The 17150-nt window shown below is 50.8% G+C and overlaps 2 protein-coding genes across 3 annotated transcripts; one reads left to right on the top strand and one right to left on the bottom strand.

Annotated features, from left to right (window-relative positions):
• Window positions 1–1476: 1476 nt before the first annotated feature.
• LOC119096247 (ubiquitin-conjugating enzyme E2 J2) lies at window positions 1477–17063 on the top strand. The gene is made up of 5 exons (XM_037219062.1): window positions 1477–1493; window positions 5486–5612; window positions 13211–13445; window positions 14033–14161; window positions 16074–17063. Exons 2-5 carry the CDS (start codon window positions 5491–5493, stop codon window positions 16269–16271), a joined length of 684 nt encoding a protein of 227 aa, XP_037074957.1. The 5' UTR covers window positions 1477–1493; window positions 5486–5490; the 3' UTR covers window positions 16272–17063.
• On the bottom strand, window positions 6085–7341 carry LOC119096248 (putative calcium-binding protein CML18). Of its 2 annotated transcripts, XR_005094039.1 has the most exons (3): window positions 7258–7341; window positions 6486–7037; window positions 6085–6285 (listed from the first exon to the last, which is right to left on the bottom strand). XR_005094039.1 is itself a non-coding variant. In XM_037219063.1 (2 exons), the coding sequence occupies exons 1-2, from the start codon at window positions 7285–7287 to the stop codon at window positions 6561–6563; spliced, it is 507 nt and encodes a 168-aa protein (XP_037074958.1). In that variant the 5' UTR covers window positions 7288–7341; the 3' UTR covers window positions 6085–6560. The 2 variants fall into 2 exon arrangements, 1 of the variants encoding a protein (XP_037074958.1); XM_037219063.1 differs by having other exon boundaries at window positions 6085–7037.
• Window positions 17064–17150: the final 87 nt, after the last annotated feature.

Genomic DNA, 17150 nt, shown 5'->3' with positions numbered 1-17150 from the left:
TCCACCCTGCCCCCTCTCCCCATCCTTGGGGTTGGCCAGCACAGCGCCTGTGATGTTTCGTGCATTAGCGGGTTAGTGACCCCATGATGCCAGGTGGCTGCCGGCAGCCCAAGTGTAGTCATCATCCGGCGCTTGTTTACGTGGAGTTCGCCGCGGGTCGTCTCGTGTTCTTATATGATCAATCAGTCCCAAGGGCTGAGCTTTGAACTCGGGGCCCTCACATGGGATTGCAGTCACGTCCAATGGACCAGGGATACAGCCAGAACTCATCATCGGTCAGGACGCATTGCGCCGCTTTCTTACTTCTGTCAGAAGCCATCTATGATGAAAAACCTTGAGCCTTATGTGGCTCACTGTGAGCCTAAAGGGAAGGGAGAGGGGCAACAACTCCCCCGGCTGCACCCCTGCAATCGACCAACGCGCCCTTACGATGCAGAGACAATGCGGCGACTGTGTCATACTCCACCGCATAACGCATGCGGAGTCATGGCTGGTCGAGGGCTGATCGCGCAGGTCAGATGATATATATTTTGCCCATCGGCGATGCATTAGCTCAACGTCTCCACGAGAGTTGCCGGGGGATGCCTTGTGAAAGGTCTACGGTGCGGAACCACGTCTTGTCGATAAGCAAAATATCCGCGGGACTCGCGCCATTGCAAGCCAAAGCCGTCGGCACTTTTGCGGACAGGGGCTTGCCCTTTCTCACGATGCATGCTATAATAAACCTGCGTTAGCCCACATTACTGGACGTTTGGAGCGCAATGGAATTACCACAGGCTCAAAAATTGTTGACATCAGGGTATCAGCCGTGCCTCCAAATTACATCCGCTCCGTCACAGACGAAGGGTGGAGCTGGCGGGCCCTTTACAGTCTTGTTGCAGGATTTTATTTGACGCCTATGGCGTTGCAAGGAAAAACATCTCTCGGAAAACATTCCTAACCATTTGGTCTCGTCGTGGAGTCAATTCTCCTGAAACCCCCCCCCCCCCCCCCCAGACATCGGCTCTAATTCTGTCATGTCGACGTGAAATGTAATAGAAGATTACCTAGGTCCAGTTAGGACACCAACTCAGAAATAGCATGATTCTGAAAGCACGCCATTCGTTCCCCCTCCATATCAATATCGACCTCCACAAGAACGAGTGAACCAAGTCTTGCAGAGATCTAAGGTTTTGGATGCGTCAGGGCTATCACATAAATTACTTCGTGTTCGGTAAATTCCTTTAGATCTGGGAGCAATAGTGAGGCCCACCCAATTTGGGGCAGCTGATACATGTTTGGGGAAAGCCTCAAAGGGCACGGACTTGGGGGGAAGGGGTCGCGCGTTGGGTGTTGTGTAGGGCGCCATAATATTTGTTGTTGCCTTCCTTCCCTGTGTTACTATCCGCATCCGGTTATTGAACTTAAAAGTGAAAGTCTGACCTACGAGAACCAAAGAAGATATCACCCCGGCTAGAAATTAAGAGTAGGGCCAGGTTGTTAGAATAGACGCGGTACGTACCAGCGTTTTAACATCTGTGCGTGCCTATAAAATTTGATCATATCACAAGTCGTTGTCTGCATAGTCGTGCAATTAGCCATTTGTTTTTGTAAATCACTGTGTTTTTTCTTGTGAGTCTTTAGTTTCCTGCATCCTTACTGCCATATTGACCCTGCATTTACCTGCATCTGTCCTGAGAAGAGATGTTGACTTGACACCCCCCATTGTGTGCAACTACCTGAACTTGCGTCTGCAGGCTCAGACCAAGTCAAAGGTTGCCAAAGTTTACTTATTTCTGTGAAAAATGTCTTAAATATTTGTTATGCCATAGATGTGTACATTTTCCATTATTTTTTACCTGAAAATACCTTTGCAATACCATAATTCCTCTAAACCTTGGATTATGATATAATGCCATGAAACTTCCTGCAGTGTCACTACTGTATGTCATGCCACTACTGTCTTGCAATGTTGCTGTTGCTATGCTGGATGTGTTTGGCATGACATTTGTTTTCTAGGTGTGGTGTCAGACCAATTTACTGTTATGTGCAAATACTAAATCATTTCCCGAAACATTGTGAACTTAGAGATGCATTCTTGGGGTAGAAAAGATGGTGCTTTGTTTTCTTTGTTCACACATGTCTGATACAGAAAAGCTATAAAGGATTTTTTGCTGAAACGTGCAAAGTGGAGCTTCATGTTACTAGGAGTGATTTTCTGACCATTTCAAAAAAATAATTGTACACCATTCATCATGTTTAAGGCAGGACATATTGTAAATAATCGCAAAACAGGTAGATTCATGCTCTTACCTTCAAACTTTTTATAATTATGATGGCGACGGTCGGTTAAGTCATGCTCAAGTTTGAGTTGGTCTGCGAACATAGGAAGTGACAGCTTTGCTAATCTACAGACTGGTGCGATTCTGGTACTTTCTCATTTCCCGGCTTTGTTCAAAGGTGATTCCATTCAACATTCACACACTTTTTTACATTTCCATACATGGTGTATCATGTACCTAGGTGGCAACACAGGCTGCTTGCTATTGGGCGTCTTAGTCTGGTGGGTGCAATATTTTTGCTCTTGCAGATATCAATACATGGCTCCTGATGGAAGCAGCAAGTCTGAACCTGTTGCATGTTCTGGTTTTATTTTGTCCTGACACAAAGAGGTAAAATAAGCTTTTACAAAAGCTGTTTTTGTTCCATCATGATGGAGTACAAAGTACTTCTTTTTACCTAGTCACAATCCTGGAGTACAAAATCTCCTGGTATACATTACACCAGGAAATGTCAAGTTTTCCAACACTGGACCATTTTACTGATGTTTTCAAAACCTGAACCAGCCGTTATAGCAGATTTAAAGATTTCTGTACAACCCTAACTTAAACTGCTATGACCTTTGTCTTTATAGTGGGAGTGCTTCTCAGTGATAATTTATGTTTTGTAATGCAAATTTGGTCCTTTGTTTTGTTAGATTCTGTAGTAAGAAAAATATAAAATACTTTTCTGGAAATTTGACCTATTTTTAAGCCATGAACTACCAAGAATCTTAGCCCCTTTGATTTGTTATAGCCACTAATGCAATGTCATGCAATGGGGCTGTGATCTAGAGACATTGGTCAGTGGAGAAGTCAGATTGTTTTCCAGTGCTCTAGAATGGGCAATGTATGTGCTCTGCTGGAGAGGGGTGGAGAAAGTCCCCAACTCTGTTCACAGTTTTGATGATTATTGGTCCTGTGGTGCTGCATGGGAAGAAATTCCTGAACCAACCTTGATATTTCTAAAATTTTTGGTATCTGACATAGACTGTGGAATTAATTATATTTTTAGTGTGATATATCTATCATACCAATGATCTATATGAAAACTATGATAGCATCTATGTAGTTGCTATTGTATGCCATTTGCACTGGTGGTTTCAGACTGCTTGCAGATAGCATTGTTATAATGCTGATAAATTCCTCAAAGTACTATGGTGACATATTTTCAACAGTAAACAAATATGGTTGATTCTATGCATGGTTCTTGCAATATGGTTCTACCACCCTTCTATTTGTACAGTGCTAAAGCATCACATAATCTTGGCACTCATGAACTGTATGCCAAAACAGATAATGTGGTTTGTCTTTGTTGGCTCATTTCAGAATGGTTTGAGAGAGCCATACTGGAACATGTAGCCATGCCATTGCATAATGTGATACCCTTAAGTCTTGGAAGGTTGTGTTGAGCAAGAATTTCTGTATAGCACTACAGGGGCAGGGTTTCAAATAAGTCACCAAGGGTTTCAATAAGTTTAAAAAATGTTTCCAATTCCAGTCATTTGTGCAAAACCTTTGGCTAGATGATTGAAGAAGTTCAGGCCCATGACTACTCATGTGATGTAAACACAAGGATCAGCCTTTGGCTAGTTGATTTAAGAAAATCAGTCCCATGACTACATATGTTGTGCAAACACAGTGGCCAGATAGTCCAGACATATATCAAGGGGTGTTGTTCCATACTCAGTTGAAGAGGCTGTAACCACCCAACTGTGCCTCAACTTGGCCATCCGACCTTCCAAAAGGGGAAATGGGTTAAATCATTGGAGAAATTATACTGTGCCTGCAAATTGTAATATTTCTAGCCAGTTTTACTTGGATGCTTTTGCCTCCCACAAGTACTTTTGGAAAACATTTTTTTTTTACCTTTTGATAGAATGTGTTTCTTGGATCTGTTCACTGCTCTAACAGTACTTGTTAGTTGAGCCCTTACCCCACAATCATGCATTCTCACCTTAGTTCTCACCCCTGGACAGTGTTGGAAAACTTGACGTTTCCTGGTGTAATGTATACCAGGAGATTTTGTACTCCAGGATTGTGACTAGGTAAAAAGAAGTACTTTGTACTCCATCATGATGGAACAAAAACAGCTTTTGTAAAAGCTTGTTTTACCTCAGGCCAAATACCTGTCCTGTCCTGTCCTGTACCTGTCAGGCCAAAATAAAACCAGAACATTCAACAGGTTCAGACTTGCTGCTTTCCATCAGGAGCCATGCATTGATATCTGCAAGAGCAAAAATCTTGCACCCACCAGACTAAGACGCCCAATAGCAAGCAGCCTGTGTTGCCACCTAGGTACATGACAAACCATGTATGGAAATGTAAAAAAGTGTGTGAATGTTGAATGGAATCACCTTTGAACGAAACCGGGAAATGAAAAAAGTACCAGAATCGCACCGGTCTGTAGATTAGCAAAGCTGTCACTTCCTATGTTCGCGGACCAACTCAAACTTGAGCATGACTTAACCGACCATTGATGATGAACCACATTAAGTCGCGGCTGCTGTGCGTATGCCGTGCTCGGGAGCTCGCCATCGTAATTATAAAAATGTGAAGGTAAGAGCATGAATCTACCTGTTTTGCGATTATTTACGATGTGTCCTGTCTTAAACACCACGAATGGTGTACAATTATTTCTTCTAGCGCTAGGTAGGAAAGTACACCCTGACCCAGAGCCTTTCATAAATTGAAAACTCATGTATATGCACATGTGTTTCATAGTACAGAGTATGAGACTGTGTTGTTTCAGTGTGCCATGTTTAATATTGGTGTTTCCTTTCATTTAAAGCACTTTTACATGAGCTGCTGTATATGAAAAGTGGTGCTTTCGCTGAGTACCACCCATTGTAGTGTTATCTCTCAAAGATAAGCTAAATAGAACTGTAATGACCCGCAGCATTTCGATAATTTTGTACTCCACCAGAGAAAATTTGTACTCCGCTACCAGGACATTTTTTGGAATTTCCAACACTGCCCCTGGATATTTCTGTATCATTTACACATCTTTTCATGCCTCATACCACTATTGATGCACCTTCATCAAGCATGCATAACACTTAATCCACCATTGTAGTATTGACTTTTGAGCCAGTGTTTGATGTGCTCAATGGTGCTTGATGACCATATGCAGTCAGCATGCCAAAAAGCCCAGTTCATTATCATGATATACTGGCATCCACTTTCAGAAAAAATGGGCAAGAAGGCACAAAACAACACGGCCTTGGTGCGCCTGAGGCGTGACTACATGCGCCTGAAAGCTGACCCTGTGCCGTACATATCGGCTGAGCCGCTGCCTTCCAACATCTTGGAATGGTAAGCATGCCTGTGTTGATGCTGGCTGCCAGCCGCCAGGCACTCTAGGTGATTTGTGTCACCATATTCAACTGGAGGTATCAGGTGTTCATGGGTTAAGGGCCAACTGACTAAGCCTTTTTTGGAGAGGGTAATCGTGGTATTGTTCTGCCACCTAGCGGTAGGATTAATACGTAACTGTTCTGCCATCTAGCAGCAGGAATCAGAACCAAGTTTGGATGTGATCGCTGAATGCGGTGAACACGGACGTTGTGAATTTCGACGTCGCGAGTTTGGATGCTTTGAAGGCCGCCAATGGGCGTGGGAACTGGATGCGATGAACACTGCATCTTGCCATTTTGGATGTTATGAATGCTGGCTGCTGTAATTTTGGACGATAGGAACGCGGGACGTCGCAATCATGAACGTTTTGATGGTTCTCCGTCGTATAAATGGTTGAGGCGTTAGAAATTCTGTACAATTCACGTGGTTTTATTGATAAAATATGATGTCGGCACCGATAAAGCATGAGTACAACAATGTTGTGTTACCAGATAAGCCCAGTTGTCCTGAACGCTGATCGGTTCACACAAGCAGTATCGAGGCTTATGGCGGTAGCATCCCGAGTCCCGCATGAACAGCGGGCGCTCCCATTGGCACAGGGTGACTGGTCGTACGGGTGTCTTACGGAGGCCTCCGTCCCATCGACCTTACAGAGGCCTCCATCTGCCGGCCTTACAGAGGCCTCCGTCCCGCCGCGTTACAGAGGCCCCGTCCCACCGTCTTACAGAGGCCCCGTCCCGCCGCCTTACAGAGGCATCCGTCCCACCGGCCTTGCAGAGGCCTCCGTCACACCGGTTTACAGAGGCCTCCGTCCGGCCGCCTTACCGAGGCCTCCGTCCCACCGGCCTTGCAGAGGCCACCGTCCCACTGTCCCGCCGTCGGGGGTCCCGTCACGGTCGGCCGTCTTCACGCTTCTTTCTGGAGCGCGACGACGGCGAATGTGAACTCGTCCTGCTCCAGCATGCCGTCGCCGTCGGTGTCGGCGTCCTCCAGCACGTAGCGCACGTGCTCGAGCTGCCGGTGTCCACTGAGCAGCGACGGCGCCACCTCCAGGGCCTGCTGCTGCGTCAGCTGGCCGTTGCCGTCTGTGTCTTCGGCGCGGAAGGCGATGGGCACGACCTCGGCCGGCGGCGGCTCGTTGGCCGCCTGCCGGAAGTCGGCCAGGTTGACGAAGCCGTCGCCGTCGCCGTCCATGAGCGAGATGGTGTGCCGCACGTCGGCGACGCTGAGGTGCGGGCCGCCGGCCCGTATGATGGGCTCGAGCTCGGCCGGCGAGAGGCGGCCGTCGCCGTCGGCGTCCGACTGGTCCAGCATGCCCTGGAACACCTGCTGCACCTCGTCGCCGTTGAGGCCCATGGGCATGGCGGCGCCCAGCGCGCCCGTCTATGGGTGGAAAAAGCGCGTGAGGAGAGTGACGGTCTGGCTGTCATCACCGTCATCAGTACACAGCCTCATGTGGTCAGGAAGGTCGTCAGCGAGACACGTCTGGCAACACTTAACGGCCGGCGCAAGCGAACATCAGGTGCCGTTATGACGGCAGCGCTCCGTGATTTGGCCCTGACGTCACACGGTATCACTGCCCCGCCGTGGGTTGTCCACTCACCAGGGCGATGGCAGCGATCAGCTTCAGCATTGTGCTCGACTGTGTTCGGCTGGAACGGTCAATGCGGACGCGCAGTATACCGGTGTGAAGGATGCTTGGCAGACGGTCGCCGCGCCCCGCCTTTATACGAATTGGCCGCCCGTCCGCCGGCAGCGGCAGCGGCGTCACCAGGAATACGACGCTGCAGGTGACACGGGATACGGCGAGCTGATATGCCACCCACCCTGTCATGACCCTGTGACATGGCGTGAGCCCACCGCGGTGTCGGACGTTAGGAGACGAGGGCGGGATCAGCGGCCGGCATGACCTGTCGGCCCCCAGAGCGACGCCGCTGGAGCCACTACTGCGCGGCCGGCTGGCCCAGCTGAGTGACGTCACACTGCAGAGCCGTGCAGGATGGCGCGTGTTGGGCACGATTATATTTTACGGGCAGCAGACGTCGTAGGCCTTATGGACGCTTAACAACTCTTCGACGCGCGTTTTGGCTTTAGGAATGGGTGTATCACGTGGCCCATAGTGGTGCACTGGCGCAAAAATTAATCAATGCGGTGCTTGATAACAGGCTGTTTTGGCCTGCTAGGTGAATCACAAACGTTCCCAACAGTCGAGATGCCACGGCGGTTGACATGAGGACGGTGGTCGCGATAACGGCGGGGAAGAAGCGTAGTGTTGATACCAAGTGTTAACAGCGAAGTTTGGACTCAAAGATAATGAATATTGACATCCTTTTATGACTCATCCTTTGATAACTTGCATAGGTGTAGGAACATTTAAAAAGGGGGGGGGGGCAAGCTTAGGGTGTACTTCAGGAGCTTTTTCTGGAAAGCGAGCGCGATGACCGGGGGAAGGAGGGGGGCGGGGGGGGGGGGGTAGGGATGGGGATTGCTATCGCTCTTTATTCAAATGTCACGGCTTCTGTGCTAGCTATGCATCTAGAGCTGTTTTTCACTGGTGCACTATATTGCCTATTCGACTCATCTGTCATTTGGCAAATAAGGCTATCCAGCTCCCCTAGATTTTTCGTCCATTTTAACACTGTCTTTCCTGGGGAGACGCAATTCCACGATCGAGTAGGTATTTTTGGTCGTTAAGGAAGGATTTGCCTCCACAGTGTAGATGCCAAAATACGGCATGGATATAGGCTGGTGAGAACTTTGAAAGTGGCTGGATGGCTCACAATTGCGCCAGGTTTTTAATGCGCCTTCATTTCGCTGGCTGCTTTTCAAGAAATAGGACTTGTCGCAGTATTTTAGGCGGAAACGAATTCGAGAGCTTGAAATCTGCTAGAAACAGTGTGACAAAATCCACAAAACTGGAGATTGTCTTTTAAGAATCAAGCCACATAATAAGGCCCATCTGTCATATGCTCTTGTCCGCCGTCGGTGGCCACTGCCCTGGCCTGGATGTCTCCCACATGGCTGACTGCGAGCTGATCGTGTGGCTACTTTGTTGCATACTTTTGGATCAGCGTTACTTCTACAGGGTGTATGAAACATGTGTTGGACACCTGCAACAGTATTTTTCCCGAAGTATATTCCCTTATACCACACCGTCGCAGAAAAATAGTCTCCGTGAAGCTGCCTGCTGTAGGTATGGATTGGCCCAACGGACGCTTCATTGCCCATCATGCAACGTACGCGACTTGATCTGCTTTTGGGTGTAGGCAGGGGCGTAGCCAGAGTCTTGCCAAGAGGGAACACAGGGTTGACAAAAGCCCATCTTATGGTGACCCCCCCCCCAAAAAAAAAAAATCCCCGGATAGGGCTTACTTGTTAACAAGTGACACGGTTTTCTTCGTTTTATTGTTATTTTTACCTTGTTACCAGAGCAGAAATCAGGAGTTACCGTGAGCTCAATTTTGTTTGCATTTTGAGGTCAATAAGCTGCAGAAATCGGGCGTTGAACGACTGCATGGAGGAAATCACCGGCGCTCTTAATTCCCAGTGGTTAGCTGACTCTAAACCGATAGAATTCAGAAGCTTTGCCAATTTTTTTATCTGTGTTCTACAGACCTTGAGGACATTGCGAAGGTAGATTGCAGATCAATATGTTGGATCCAAATTTGAAGACGAAAATTCTATTGCAAATGGAGTGGTCGACAATGTGTATTAACATGGCCAAGCCATGTTTGTCTGAAAATTTTCACCATTCAGTCAGAATCGATAAGTGAAACAATTCATGTAACGTGTTTTTAACATGCTCGCTCGCAAATCCTAGTAACAAAAACCTCGACCCCAGGCGTTGAAGTCTCCGCAGTCCGCGGAGCGTTAGCACAGTAGCTAATATTTAGTCGTGGCCCACCGGTGGACGAAAATGATGACGCTTCTGAAATGATTACCTTTAAACACTTAAACCAACTAGTTATACAGGTTATGTGGCGTAATTTTGAGTATGCGCATTCTAAAATTTTAGAAACAGCAAGCCTCGCCCCCCCATAGGCGTTGCAGTCTCCGTAGGACGCACAGCGTCGTCCTAGCAGCTATATTAAGTTGTGGCCAACGGGTGCACGAAAAGTGACGACACTTCTGAGAAAGCATCCTTGGACGCTTCATGACATCACATCTTGTATTTAAATGGCAGTCTGAGGGCATGTTTCACGCGTGCAATTTTTAGATTGATGAAAAGAGCGGATTGGGCCCTAAAGCACCGCGAAGTGGGGCTGTAATCTGGTGGTTTAACTGGAAGAGTGAAGGTTAAATCTCTATTTTTTCGTGTTTCCGCAGCTATTCATGTGTCCATAAGACGGATTAACTCGGCGCCCGCCGTCTGGTGGCACCTGCAGTGACCGAAACTTATCGGTTTTACGGAAGTTGCAACACCAGACCATCCTTGTCCTTGCTCTGGAGGTTGCGGGCGGGCGTGTTCAAGCCTTTTTATGTATTTTGTTTCAGTAATACATTATGAAAGAAATGAACGTTCTCAGGCAAACATGGCATGACCTTCCTGGTTTTTTAAAAATTCATTTCGACCCGTGCTTTTCAACAATGATGAGAGCCCCACTCTACTCAGCAATAGTGAGACCCTGTATTCCCTTCCGAGCAAGGGGCCTCTTTAGTGGAACACCAGGGGTACCTTACCGTTTCCGGTCAAGGGCTGAAGGACCATTCCGTCCCATCACGAAGTGTCCTCTGGGTATCATTCTGGTGCACGGGGTCACGGGTGATCTCTTGGTCAATCCGGAGGTTATTAGAAGGATATGTGATATCACATTGGTCCCATCCCTGACACGGGAGGCCTTCTGATCCGCGCAGTTAACCCCGGATCAGCAGCAACAGGGACCCTCATTGACGCAACATCCCTGGTCACCGCAGACAGTCCGATAGTTTTCACATAGACTCCAGTTCCATGTTTTTCTGCGCCCTTCAGAGATATTGATTTCTGCCTGACTGCAGATTGCAGATGAAATGGGATTCATAATTTGCATTAACATGACTAGCCCATGTTCGTCTTATAATGCTCAAGATCCTGTCAGAGCTGATTACTGATAAGAAAACTACGTAATATGGTGTTGAACATGCGTGCTCGCAAGTCATAGCAATAACAGCCTCGACGCCCGGCGTTGCAGTCTCCAGGCCGTGCGGCGTAGGTCTTGCGGCTGTAACACAAAGCGATGGCCAATGAGCAAACGAAAAAGATGACGCATCTTGAGAGAGATGGCTGGTGAACTACGTAAATCGGCTTGCATGTTTAATGGAGTGCAAAAATAAGCCAAATACAACCTTAATCTGAAAAGCGGGGGGGGGGGGAGTTAACATTGATGCCCCCCCCCCACACCTTGAGAAGTGGGGTGCCATGGGCCCCCTGGGCCCCTGTTCCCACGCCCATAATGGCTGGCCCTGAGGTGCCACGAGAGTATTTTTTTGCAATATGCTCCAAAGGTGGGATACTTCCTTTGAGGCAAAAGAGGAATCATTCACTCGAATACGATGACCCTACGATTATGCTGAACAGCAAATCTAAGGCACGAAAATAATCTTGACTTCCAGCTTTTTGTAATATGCGACTTATGATGATGACGTTACAACTATTACAATGCACAACCATCGCAAAGGAACAATTAGTCACAAGGCTGCTGATTTTAGCTTTCTGATTGGCATTGCGTGTGACTTTATAAATGGGGCCGAGAGAGCCAACACAGACTATCGAAGAGAGCAGTGTTGTAGATGTTAAGAGTGCCGAGAGCCCGCAGGCTCTGGATTGGCAACAGTGCGCCGTACATGTTCACATTTTTAAACATTCACTGCGCACACGTTTTTCCCGTTGCCGTCGCAATGCAGGCCTTCATGAGCGTGGTTCGTTTTATATGATTCGCCCCTCTCTCATGCACGTGCTCTATCCAATCGCTACCCATGCCTATCAGTTGTGCTCACACGTTGCTGGTTTGCGTTTTTTTTTTTTTGTATTGAGGTGGTTGAAATTGTGATATCTAGGAACTGTTGCGCCGTGACTCATTTTTCTACGCCGCCAACCGCAGACACAGTGTGAATGGAACTATGTGTGATCCCAGCACGCACGGCAGCAACTTGTGAGGTGTTTCATGAAGTGCACGATATGTGTCGTGAGCATCTTACCCACACCTGCGTCCATGCTCGCGATGGCCCCAAAATGCATACCCAAACTAGTCAGTTACCCGGCCGGTACGGGTATCCACGGGCTTACCCAACCGTTGAAGGCCGCTGCTTCTGGACACCATCTGGTGACACCCCTCTCTGGCATCTGGGCGGTCGCCGGCGCATTGCCGGAGGGAGAGGGAGGGGGAACACCCCCCGTGCCTGGAAACCCACCACCTGGAGCCTGCGCGGTCCAAACTGGAAATGACGTCACTCTGTGTGCGAGAGTGGGGCCACTGTCGGCGCGCACTGCCTGACTTTTTCGATGCCGGCGGTTCAGTGCGTGTGCTTGGTGTGCAGATCCGTGTCTGGATCGACGCTGGGAGCGTGTCCTCACCAGCAAGCACTACGCCGCGCGCCAAACGCTTCATCGGTCTCGCTCGTATTTGTGTACTAGCACCCGGCACGCGGTCGACTCTGGACAGGCAAATAAGGCGAGCAAGGCCTGGTGTGGATAGGCCGGCTTTGCAAGACGCGCAGGCATTTGCTCTCATCGCGAAAATGTTCTGGGCAACGGCGGCTGTCATCCGTGTGTGATCAGCGCGGTCATGGCGACCTTGATGTTGCCGCCAACTGGCCTCGTGGGCTTTCTAGTCATAACATTCCAGTCCAGTGTTTATTATGGTATTCTCTTAAACAGTGCATGGACTGCGGGATCTCCTCGGAGAGGAGCGACATTAGTCTGGGCCCGCTCGTGAATCTCAAACGTAACTCAGCAGGAGCCATATTTTGGACTGGGAGTGAAGAGGAGCGCGCCGCTGTCAGCAGATAGCTACACCAAACATGCAGAGGCAACATGATGGCTTTAACGAGCGCGCGAATACAGCGGTAGCCCGGCCAGGATTGCGCCTTAGGTGCGGCCAGCAGCTGGGACGGAGTGATCGGGCCCGTTAGCCCCTGTGGTACGCTTGCATTTTAGCTGGTTCGCTATGTCCCCAGTGTGTCCGTTCGTGACCGGTGGTCTATGTTGCCCACAGCCGGGCAACACGTGGCCGCATGTTGCCCGGCTGTGGCCGACGCGGTCTCATTGTCCCGGGCAGGCTGCGACAGTAGCCGGCGTCTCCTCGGCCGTACGGGCACTACATCGTACAGTAGCCCGTGTCTCTCGTCGGCCGTGCGAGCACTACATCGTACTATGGCCCGCGTCTCTCGTCGGCCGTGCGAGCACTACATCGTACTGTAGCCCGCGTCTCTCGTCGGCCGTGCGAGCACTACATCGTACTGTAGCCCGCGTCTCTCGTCGGCCGTGCGAGCACTACATCGTACTGTAGCCCGCGTCTCTCTCTCCTCGGCCGTGCAGGCACACATCGTACTGACGCGAGCATCTCTCCTCTTTCGTGCAGGCACTACATCGTTCGCGGACCGGAGGGCACGCCGTACGTGGGCGGCCTGTATCACGGCATGCTGCGCTTCCCCTCCGAGTACCCGTTCCGGCCGCCCAGCATCTACATGATCACGCCGAACGGCCGCTTCAAGCCCAACACGCGGCTCTGCCTCTCCATCAGCGACTTCCACCCGGACACGTGGAACCCCAGCTGGAGTGTGTCCACCATCCTGACGGGCCTGCTCAGTTTCATGGTGAGTGCTGCCGCCGAGACGTGCGCGGGAGGGGTCCGGGGAGCCCCCGGCACGGCGCGCTCTCAGAAGCCGGGCCGACCCCCGGCCGCCGGCTGCCTCGGGGCGGAGTTGCACCACGATTTGACGGCAGAGTGTATGGACGGCTTCGTGGAATCGCGTTCATCTGGTGTGCAAGCCCCGTCGCGCTCAGTATTTGTGTATTTAATGGTTTGGTCTGCTTTCATTTATTTTTGTTTTGATCGCTAGCTGAACGTTATCCGTTCGATTTTGTGGGAGTTTAGTACTCGATTTAGACACGCATTCCAGTTGACCAGTGATTTTCGTTTGCCTGCATTTTATATTTATTCGCCTGATCCTTCGACACCTGACATTTAGCCAGGTTTGTATCAGCCATCGTGTTCTGTTTAACCCAATTCATGACCACTGACCACTGCGACATATTCCCAGCATATATTCCCTGCGACACGTTTGCTCACCACCCGGGCCCCGAATCGACGCCCCTCGCTGTCCGGCGTCGGCGGCAGCCCCGGCTCGAGCCGTGTGGTGACGCGCCGACTGACTCCCGCTCGCCGCCGGGTCCGCTTCAGCTGGAGGTCTCGCCCACCGTCGGCAGCATAGAGACGTCCGACTATGAGAAGCGCATGTACGCCCATCACAGTCTGCAGTACAACATCAACGACCCCACGTTCTGCGAGCTCTTCCCGGACGAAGTGCAGGTGGGGCCGAACGGCCGTCTCTGGCCCCGCTTCCTGACTGCGTTGTCGTCTCGGAACTCATCCTTACGGGGTTATTGACCTCCTGATCTTACCTCCTGACAGCGCAGTGTTGCGCGAAGCTCCTGTTATAAGTTATTTCATGAGAGTGCCACCTAGACCTTCCTCCCAAGTGCCCGATTGTCGCCTAGGACGAAGCCCTGATTCCGGTGCTTTGCCTCCGCCCCTAGACTGCGATTCGGTTGTTATCCATGACTTGACCGTCGGACGCGGTAAAGTATGGTTGTTCACCTCGTAGATGTGGACCCTGACTTTGCTCGTGCGACGTTATGCCGGACATTTCTCTGCAGCGTTGTTCGAGATTTTGTCTTCGAGGCGTTGCTAGATTGTGTTTTTATAATTCGGCCCGGTGCTTTGCCTTTTGTCATTGTGTAAAGTTCGACCTCTCGTACTTGTCACCGGAAATTCGGACCACTTCGACCGTCCGACATTGAGAGACTGATCCAATCGTTGACCAGCGCGGGACGTGGAGGTGCTGCGGGCCGCTTCGATCGTGACGCATGCAGCCCGTTGCAAGCGCCCGGGTGGCCGGCTGAATACCCTTCGCTCGGTGTGGGGGGGGGGGGGGAGGCAGGGGGAATTTGACCCCTCCCCTGAGGTCTCGGGTACTAAGAAAGCTAGACACCAAATTTACAGGGTGTGTTGACCTGTACGTGGACTCACTTAGGTTAAAGTTCAAGGTTACTAGGTCATGACCTTCGGGTCAAATAATGTCAAAGAAGGTTAAATTCCGGATTGGTCTCCAAAGCGCCCCCAAAACCTATCTAACTGACTCTATGCAAAAGGTCACTGCTCATTCAAGGTCAGTGACCTTGTGTGATCTTTTGGAGGTCATGGTGATCAAAATCATACAAGACTGCTCTGAGTTTTGCATTTGAATAGGCGACAAAGATTACGCTAGGCAGTATGTTTCTAAAAACGAAATGTTTCGAAATGTTTCTAATGTTTCTAATGTTTTTAAGTGTTTCTAATGTTTCAAATGTTTCTAAAAACAAAACAAAAAACCTGGGTCATTTTTGGTCAGTGACCTATTGTGACCTGTAAGAAGTCCGTGGTAGATGCATGATGTGGTTCTTGCCATCAATAAATTGGAAGTGAGCACCAGAAAGTATCCCGTACAGCAAGCCCCAGAGTAATAAAACAGATTGGTTTTGACCTTGGTCTGACCCCCATACCTGACCTCAGGTCAATGTTATTTGCTTATTCACTAGTAGTGCTGCCTAAGAAAGCGTCTCAGAGATGTATGGCGTAGTCTAACACTGCTTTGTTGCATCAGATTGAACGACTCCCTAGAAATTGACTTCGCTGAAACCATGGCCTGACTTTGACCTTCTATAAGTCAGCGACATTGCAAGGGACATCTAAATTGTGATACCAAACGATCCGCTATTCAGTTGTCTACAGCTATGCAAAATTTGGCGCGGCTACACCGTGCCGTTCGCAAACCACTCTGAAAAACCTTCGGGGGTCAATTGGATCCCCACCCGAGCACATGTCATATCACCAGCTGTCTGCCGGTGACCCAGTTACGCCAGCAGGCGTCACTGTGACCCCAGCGAACTCGGACTGACGGCACACACGTGCGACAGATCCCATGTTGCCATCGAAGGGTGTCGGCGTGTTCCTCCTACGCTCAGGAGCTCCAGGCCACGCTGCCTTCCCTTTTATAGAGCCTCGGCGGCTTCGGCGTCGTCCACATGTCCCCATTTAGACTCCTGTGATCCCAGCATGACCCTTGCGACCTGATAGTAACCCTACGGACTTGGCTCGACTTATGGTGTCGGAGCGATCTTCCGCTGATCCCAGCGTGACCCCCTGAGACCTGTAGTGACCTCGCGGTTGGGCTGGCGCGCAGGAGATCCAGACGACGCTGGCACGCCGGCGGGAGAGCGCAGCGGAGGCGGCACAGGAGACTGCCGGCGCCGAAGCAGCGCGCCGCTCGGCCGGCGACACCAACTCCGGTCTCAGCGCCGCGCTCAGCAACCTCATCGTCATGGCCGGCTTCGTGCTGTTCGCCGGCATCGTTCACTACGTGGTCACGCAGGACTTGTAGGGCGCCGCCGCGCGGGGCGCGACGTGCGAGAGCGGGGCGTCAGCTCCCTGGCGGTGCCGGGCTGAACCAGCAGCTGCCGACCGGCGGCGCCCCCGACCGCGGCCTGACGTGGCTCGGAGGCTGTGGCGCCGCCTGACTGTTGGTCAGGGAGCCCCCGCCCGGCATGGGCAGAGCCAAGGCGATAGGGTCGACAGGTGGCATGCGACTTAGGACGAACGGACGGGCGGCGGCGGCGCTCGTGCGGCTGTTTTGGTGCTGCGGTACCGCGGCGTGGGGGAGACGCCGGCGCGTTCAGTCGCTGGCCTATCGTAGCAGGTTTAAACTTCTTGAAGTGGGGTGGCGGCTGTTGAAATCGGTCGCATTTATCTGTGACCTAGTGTTTTTTGTGACCTCGCTTTGGGCGTAGCGGGATGTGATTTTTTCGAGGTCGGATGGAAGCCGGGCGCCTCCGCCGGCGTGCCGACAGGACCTCTCGCGGCCGTGCGTATCAGCCGCTGTGCGCACAGTTGGCGCGGTCGCTCCGTCGGAATGGTGATCACGATACGCAGCAATGCCAAAATATGCCGATTTGGAATTGCTCTGGACTGAATGTGATGGGTTGGAGGCCTCCAGGCGCGTGGCACCGCGCTGATGTGGAAGCACGTGTTACGGGCACGTGATGACAACGCGAGCGTCGGCCACCCCGCGGTCCACTCGAGCTCGGACTGCGCCTTGCCTGCCGACCACGTGTACGCGCGACGCTGACCACGGAGATATGCGTGTTGTGAATATACGAATACCCCTATCGTCATATACGAGCGGAGCTCTGGCAGCATCCAACTGGCTTCAGTCTGCTGGTCCGCAATCCCGTGACGTCGTGACTCCGGTGTGTCTGGCGTC

This window comes from Pollicipes pollicipes, unplaced genomic scaffold (assembly GCF_011947565.3).
Source record: "Pollicipes pollicipes isolate AB1234 unplaced genomic scaffold, Ppol_2.1 Scaffold_4295;HRSCAF=5057_pilon_pilon_pilon, whole genome shotgun sequence".
Taxonomy (NCBI): domain Eukaryota; kingdom Metazoa; phylum Arthropoda; class Thecostraca; order Pollicipedomorpha; family Pollicipedidae; genus Pollicipes; species Pollicipes pollicipes.
The sequence above is the reverse complement of the archived record's forward strand: the minus strand, read 5'-3'. Positions and strand labels throughout refer to the sequence as shown.

What these genes read in the sequence shown, in the direction of transcription:
- LOC119096247 (XM_037219062.1), top strand. Translation starts at nt 5,491, where the DNA reads ATGGGCAAGAAGGCACAAAACAACACGGCCTTGGTGCGCCTGAGGCGT. An exon ending in CCTTCCAACATCTTGGAATG is followed by an intron (nt 5,613 to 13,210) that starts GTAAGCATGCCT and finishes TCTTTCGTGCAG; the next exon opens with GCACTACATCGTTCGCGGAC. An exon ending in CGGGCCTGCTCAGTTTCATG is followed by an intron (nt 13,446 to 14,032) that starts GTGAGTGCTGCC and finishes GGTCCGCTTCAG; the next exon opens with CTGGAGGTCTCGCCCACCGT.
- LOC119096248 (XM_037219063.1), bottom strand. Translation starts at nt 7,287, where the DNA reads ATGCTGAAGCTGATCGCTGCCATCGCCCTG. An exon ending in TGATCGCTGCCATCGCCCTG is followed by an intron (nt 7,038 to 7,257) that starts GTGAGTGGACAA and finishes TTCCACCCATAG; the next exon opens with ACGGGCGCGCTGGGCGCCGC.